Here is a 7,227-nt window from a genome sequence, read left to right as displayed (position 1 = left end):
CATGTGAGCGTAAATAAGCAAGCATCATAGGCTAAGAACATGTGCTTCAAGTCATAGTAACATAAACATCATCGGCCAGAAAAAAGGGCTGGGTAAAACAATTGTTACCGTCAAGTCCGAGCACACAAGCGTCACAGGGAAGCCTGAATCACACGATGCGAGCCAAGATAAAGCAGGATCTACACGGTAAGAAATGTGTTAGTACCAAATCCTTGAGAACAAATTGCAAAATCTAGATCGAAACCCTAGGGGAGGGGACTTGCCTTTTCAACTCCAACGAGATCAACCAGCACAGATCCGGCCCTAAAAATGCTCAAATACATAAGCACAACAACAAAAACAGAGAGGGAGAGGGGCAAAAACACCAGATCTGAGAGGGATTTGAGTATAGCTTACAAGATTTGCCTCAAAACACTGACGAATCGAGCCACAATCCTGCGGGTGAGGAAGAGGGAGAAGACCCAGATCAGCGACCGAACAGCATGGATCCGAATTGAGAGGGAGGAAGGTTTGCTCACCTGCTACCACGATGAGGAACTCGGCGACCAGACAGCAGGAAACAGAAGAGAAAGCGGAGAGGAAGAGGGCGAGCGCGACCTCAAGAATGGGGAAGAGGGGTCGCGACGGTGAGCATATAACGAGAAGGGATGGCGGGAAAGGGACGGCAGTAACCCTAGCGTTCCCGTGCGCGCCTCCCCATCTCCCGCCTGCACGCGCAGAGCAAAATTTTCTGGCCGCCATCGCCCGACCTCGCAGCTCGCGCGCCTGGCTCCCGAGAAACGGAGCCCACGGGCGTTTCTCCAGATGCAGGCGGAGGGGGCAAAATTGCATGACGGGAGCCAGGCCCTGGACCTCGTCCAGGCAACCAATCGCAGCTGGGCTGCACCCGGGAGCCTGGTTCGGTCATATGCACCGAACCATACACGCACGGTGCGTCAGCGTTCCTGGCGAGAGGGCCTCACGTAACGTGACCCATCCATGGATCACCAATTATCAGGTCAATCGCAACAGTAAACCGCATGCCGCAGCTCCAACCATACGTACGGTCACACCCAACCCAAGATTAGACGAGAGATCGTGATGTTATTGAGTTGGAGAGCACACACATTGTAGTAGTACCACTATTTATTATATTTTTATATAATTGTCCAAGAGAAAAAAAGGAAAAATGGTTACTCGGGTGGGGTGGCCACCGGCGCTCTCATATCGCCCACGCAAACGGGCGTCCAGGCCGGCTGCTATAGCTTCTGCTGCTTTTCTACTACAGCTACACAAGGAACAAAATCAAAGGCCGCCAAGAAACCAAGGGAAATGGCCTCGCCGGCGGCGGCGAGAGGAACAGCTAAATACTTGGCCGCCGGGAACGTTCCGCCAGGGATTAGGATTAGCTGGCCGCAGGCTCTATCTCAGGGGAAGAGGTTGAGCAGCACCGGCTCCCTGTCGCCGCCGGTCGTGGTCGTCGTCACGGACTCGTCCGAGCTCATGGACGGCGTGCCCGGCCGCAGGAGGGGCGCCCTCGGCTCCCCGGGCGCCCGCGGGGACCCGGGGCTCAGGCACAGCCCGAGGTCGCAGGACGCCCCCGCCGCCGCCTCGCCGGCGGCCTTGCGCACCAGCTTGGCCGTGGAGAAGGTGGACCAGCCGCCGGCGGCCGGGCCGTAGAGGTCCCCGCTCCCGGCGCCGTCGCCGCGGCCCCCGCCGAGCTCCGGGAGCGGGGCGATGGCGCCGCCCCGCAGCACGGTGTCGACGGCGGCCTGGCAGAGGTGCCAGTTCCCCGTGCCCAGCAGCCCCACCGCGCCGTGCACCGGGTTGATGGTCCGCCCCGCCGCCTCGTACAGCAGGGACTGGAACAGCGCTGCGGGATCGGAGGTCACAGCAGCCAGGGATACATCATACAATGATCAGCTTCTTCGCATGTCATACTAGGACCTAGGCAGCTAGCCGAGTCGGGTGATGGAGGCGGCGGTCGCATACCAGGTCGCTGCGCGTCGGGCACGGCGGAGATGAAGGAGAGGAGGCCCGCGCGGCCGAAGAACTTGGCGACGAAGACGGTGGCGTGGCCCTGCGCGTCGGCGGCGTCGATCCACCGCAGGCAGGGGCGCAGCACGCAGCCCTCGCTGCAGCCCTTGCGCAGCACCCGGCAGCCGTTGCAGCTCATGCCCACGGATCGGAGGCTCCTCCTACTGCAGCAACCCAAGCAAGCTCATACAACAAACACTCACTAGCCACTGGCTGCAGGGGCTAGCTAGCTAGCCAGATCTCTCTCTCTCTCTTCACACCGCCTTTGCCGTTGGCGCTAGGAACCCGGAACGGAGAGAACGGCCGGTCCGCAGCCGGAGAGGGAGATATATAGGCACGGGGGAGGGCATGGGCATAGCTGCAGCCCGGAGCCGCCCTCTGGACGCAGGGAGGGCGGAGGAGAACGAGGCCGCCCAAGCCCAACCACACGGTTGGTTTCGCTAACCTAACCAACCAAGGCTTGGAAGACCCGGGTCAGGCTCAGACAGGTGGGGTGGTGCGGTGACCGGGAGGTGAGGTGAGGGGTGTGCGTGCGGTGTGCCGCTGCCGCGCGAGGAAGTTCCAAGGTCCTGGGGTGCGCGGGGGCCGGGCGGCTCCGTGTCTCCGCGGCCGGTCGGGCACCCCGCGGGCCGTCCGATCCGATCCCCCGCGGGGCGGACGGTTCCATGCCACCACGCGGCGCGGGGAGAATCCTTTTCGACCGGGCGCGGCGCCGCGCGTTTGCCCCGTCCGCGCGTCGCGTGCGTGGGCGCCGCGCGGTTCGCCGCCGCTGCTGCTGCTGCTGCTTTTCCACGCGGTGGTGGGGCCGGCCGGGTGCGTCAGTGCGTGGATTCGCGTGTCGGGCATGCCCCGCCCCCGCCCGGGTGCATCTGACTCAGCGCGCCGCGGACCCTTGCGCCCCGCCGCGGATTCGAGCTCGCCCCCCGCTAGTGCCCCCTGATCGCGACGCGCCTGTGGCGTTTAGGAAGGGCATTTGCTCCGGCTCAGCCTCCTCTGGTGAATAGATTTTTCTAATGCAGCTGGAATTATTTTATAAAATATTTGGCAAAACAGCTTCACTTGTTGAATTGTGATTGTAAAATATCTAATTTGCCATTCTCTATATTTTTTAATCTTTTTTTCCTTTTTCTCGTTTTCCTTTTTTTCTCCTCTCTATTTCTTTTTCTTTTTCTTTTCCTCCTCTCCTCTTATCCATTCAGTCACCCTTCCCCATCGTCTTCCTCGCGCCTCCTCCTCGTCCACAGCAGCCTGCGCCGCCTCCTCCGCGGCGGACCGCCCCTCCGCCCGCCCTGCCGCCGCCGCTGTCCTTCGCCCGCGCCTCCTCCTCCGCAGCGGCCCGCCCCTCCTCCCACCGGCAAGCATCGCCACCTCCCAAGCTCCGCCCGCGCCTCCTCCCGCCAGCCCTGCACCTGCGGATCCGCCGGCCCCTGCACCCGCGGCTCCGCCGGCCTCCACCCCCGCCTCGTCCTTCAGCTCCGCCCGTGCTTCTGACCACCGACCGCCACCATGAGACCCCGACGGCCCCAAGCTTCCGCCGGCCCCTGCACCCGCCGCCATGAGATGGCGTGAGGAGGTGCTGCGCGCGGGGGGCAAAAAGGGCAGCGGCAGGGAGAAGCTCCATGGAGCCGGACGGAGCCACGATTTACGATTTTCGGGCTTCTCCTCGCTAGTGTAAGCCGCAAAGGGCTCCAATAGGGGCTCTAGACTTGGAGCTTGCGGAAAACCCACCGTTTGGCAGGGCTCGGGCCGGAGCCGCTCGTGGAGCCGCTCGTGGAGCCGCTCGTGGAGCCGCTCATGGAGCCCTGCCAAACTGGGCCGAAGTTTCGCATCATCTTTGCCGCTGCCGATCCCATTGTTTTTGCTCTTGTTTATTTCTCAGAAGAGATGGGGGCTCTTCCTCCCCAGTGCTCGGCACGTGGCGAGGAGCTGTAAGCCGCCCGTGGCCTTGCTCCGATCTCCTCTTTTGTTGCGGGTGGATATATAGCTAGCTGTAAACGTGTGTTCTTTCTTATCCGCCTGCGTGGTAAATATCATTCCTGCGGCACTACCAAAGGGGGGACATTGGTTGGACACACGCTTCGTTTCCCATTTTACTAGCACCATGCTCTCTTCTTGTTCTGCATCCAAACATGCTGGTGCTCGGCGCCTGCCAGAACGGCTCCGGCTCAATGTTATCGGCCGAGTAGTAGCTCGCCCATTAGAATCCAAACGCACGCATCAGAGCTTCCACCGTGGGTATTGGCCAACAACAACGGTCGCATTTTGATATAGTTGCGTGATCCTGAACATGGTAGTAAACGGAATAGTACCATGCTTGCACGCTTTCATCGATGTATATTTTTTTTACACAGCTTGCCTTTAAAAAGGGCACAAAATTGAACCTTTCCGTGAACTAACAATAACGTGGATTAATTCAGGTCATGTTGCAAACAGGCCCAAGTCTGCATGCAGCCTCGTCCTTCCAAATAAGTTACTAGGAAATGATGTGCCCCCACAAGCTCAAAGGGGAGGTTGGACCAACCCCAAGCTCAGGTCCTCACAACGAACAGTCTCTCAGCCCAGCTCCCGGATGCATTGCATCTACCAGGTGCCAAAAGCAAAGCAAAGCCTCTTCTCCTCCAACTTTTGTGGCTTTCTTTTGCACATCCCGGGCCATATATATATCTAAATGCCCTCTTTCCCGCCCCTTGGTGGTTGTTTCTTGCACGTAAGCCCTCTCGATCCGATTGATCTCCCGGGGATTTTTAAGGCGCCCAGCTTTTGCCCTCTGGGAATATTTTTGTTTCAGCCCGCGCCGCAACTTGCAAAGGCATCCCCGTCCGCGTCCTTTCTCGCCGCGTATTTCCCTGTACGCTAGCTGCGGGGTTGCGGCTGGGCCCCTGCCCTGCCCCTGCCCTGCCCTGCCCTGTGCTCTGTTCCTGATACGATGCTGCGTTCCGCCTGGTGGCAGCCGGCGAGGGGTCGCGTCGCGATCGGCTCGGCTGCTTTCTCCCGCAGATGTGACGGCGATCTTCTGTCTCCAATGGCTCACCCAAAGCGCGACGCAAACACAAAATAGGTCATGCACAGTGCTTTGCGTTCTAAAAACATGCTCCAACAGAAGACGCAAACAGAGTATCCATTTTGGATACGAGGCGAGCCGAAACGCAAATATGGGTCTCTCTCTCCACGACGCAATTCTCTGGCGCCCGTAGTGGTGGGCCCGTAGGAGGTGTTGGAGTGGAGCGGCCGGCTCGGCGAGGAGCGGCCGCGGCGGGGAGCGGCCGTCTCGGCGAGGAGCGTCCGCGCCGGGGCGAGGCGGATTCGCGGCGGTGAGGCAAGGAGCTGCCGCGCCGGGCGAGGCGGATTCGCAGCGGCGAGGCGAGGAGCTGCCGCGCCGAGGCGAGGCGGATTCGCAGCGACGGTCGGCCCAGACCCCGCTTCTCTTCTTCCTCGACGCCGGCAAGCACTCCCTTCTTCCTCAAGCTCCTCCTCGGACGACGGCCATGACGCACTTCGCAGTCATCGCTCCGACGCCCACAGAAGGCAGCCAGCGGCGAGGCTGCGCGGCGGGCCGCGGTCAAGCGAGGAGCGGCAGCCGGCGGCCGGCGTGGCAACCCCACAGCAAGGCAGCGCGACGGGGAGGCAGCGCGACGGGCGGCGGGCCGCGGCCGGGTGAGGAGCAGCGGGCGGGGGTCGGCGGGCGGCGGGCCACGGCCGGCGGCGCTTGTCTGGGTGGAATGGGTGCCCTTGTTGGAGAAGGAAGATTTTGGGTGAAAGACTTGTGAACTGTACTACTACCTAAACCGTGAAATAGGTCTGGTTTTTGGGTGCCCTTGTTGCAGATAGTCTCAGTTGGTGCGGTGCGCGCACTGATGTTTTGCAGCGTCCGCCCGGGGAATCCATCAACTTATGATCTTATCTCCATGAATCCATCATCCATCCTCACGCTCACGGCAGATAGGGTAGGAATAATTCTATAGTTCCACCCCACAGCTCAATACCATATGGTTGGTGCCTCGTGCTCTCCACACTCGTCACACTCCAAATCCATAATCTAAATAGAATATTCCATTCTGATTATCGATATTCCCTACTCTACATCCAGTTCTTCCGCACTCATCAATTCTTTATATTCTGCCCTATACCAACTACTAGTTGCGGGAGTCACGTGTTAGAGTTTTTTTTAATTTTTTACTCACTCCCAACGCCCCTTTCCTCCCACTCCCCCCTCCCTCCCACCCTTCTCTCTCTTGCATCCCACTCCCCCCTCTCCCTCCCTCCCTCCCTCCCTTCTCTCGCTCTTGCCGGCGCTGCGCCCCCAAGCTTGCCCTCTCTGGCGCTTGCCCCCGAGCCGTCCTCTTCCCCGGCAGTGGCGCCTCCTTGGCTCCGGTCACGACCGGCGCGGCGGAGCCGGGGCGCCGCCCCTTACGGCGGGGCTCACGGTGGCCGCAGCAGCGCGGAGGGCGGAGCACGACACGGCGAGGGAGGATAATGGCGCAAGCGAGGGTGGAGCACGGCGGAGACCTGCGCGGGGCCATGGCAGCGGCGGCCGGATCCACGCGAGCTCTGGTTTGCCCTGCTCGGCGAGCAGTTGCGGCGGCGGCGGGCGGCGCGCGCGGGGCAGGCCTAAGCGTGGCCGCGACGGCGGCAAGCGCGCGTGGCTACAGCTGGCCGGAGCTGGTGTGGCGAGGCGGCCTCCGCGGGTCGTCCCTGGCGGGGCGGGGAGGCCACCGCACGCCGAAGCGGCCGAGTCGGGACGGAGCGGCCACTGCGCGCCGAAGCGCCCACGGCGAGTGGCCCCATTCTCTCTCTCTCTCTCTCTCTCACCTGGAGGACCATCGCCGGCGCCCTCCCTCTCTCCCCGACACTCCGACGTGGGCGAGTCGCGCCGCCGCGGCCTGTGGGCGGGCGAGCTCGGTGCCGCAGCAGCCCGCAGGCAAGTGAGTAGTGCCGCCGCGGGCAAGCTCCACTCCTCCGGCCTCCCTCCCCCTCCTCGTCCCTCGATTTGGGGCGGCAGCGCCCGATCCGTGGGCGGCGAGCTCGGCTCGGCTCCTGTGTGCCCCGCACCTCCATCCTCCATCCTCCCTCCCCCTCCTGTGGTGGCGGAGGACGGCTCGCACGTGCCGGCCGCAGCGGCGGGGCTCGAGCACGTTTGTGCCCCGGCCGGGGCGGCGGAGCTCGCGCGCGCTGGCCGTGGGGGCGGAACTCTGACCTCCTTCCTCCTCGGCG

At 62.2% G+C, this 7,227-nt stretch overlaps 1 protein-coding gene and 1 long non-coding RNA gene across 2 annotated transcripts; both read right to left on the bottom strand.

Moving 5' to 3' along the window:
- Nucleotides 1-263: 263 nt before the first annotated feature.
- Nucleotides 264-642, bottom strand: LOC120648757. Its single transcript, XR_005665076.1, has 3 exons — nt 519-642; nt 397-435; nt 264-303 (listed from the first exon to the last, which is right to left on the bottom strand). It is a non-coding gene; the product is annotated as an uncharacterized LOC120648757 (long non-coding RNA).
- A 465-nt stretch (nt 643-1,107) lies between these two features.
- LOC120651975 (LOB domain-containing protein 37) lies at nt 1,108-6,827 on the bottom strand. Its single transcript, XM_039929654.1, has 3 exons — nt 6,802-6,827; nt 1,972-2,269; nt 1,108-1,852 (listed from the first exon to the last, which is right to left on the bottom strand). The coding sequence occupies exons 2-3, from the start codon at nt 2,153-2,155 to the stop codon at nt 1,407-1,409; spliced, it is 630 nt and encodes a 209-aa protein (XP_039785588.1). The 5' UTR covers nt 2,156-2,269; nt 6,802-6,827; the 3' UTR covers nt 1,108-1,406.
- Nucleotides 6,828-7,227: the final 400 nt, after the last annotated feature.

The sequence above is a fragment of the Panicum virgatum genome, chromosome 9K (genome assembly GCF_016808335.1).
Source record: "Panicum virgatum strain AP13 chromosome 9K, P.virgatum_v5, whole genome shotgun sequence".
NCBI classification, from domain to species: Eukaryota; Viridiplantae; Streptophyta; class Magnoliopsida; order Poales; family Poaceae; genus Panicum; species Panicum virgatum.
Note: the sequence above shows the minus strand (reverse complement) of the source record. Positions and strands in the feature narration are given on the sequence as shown.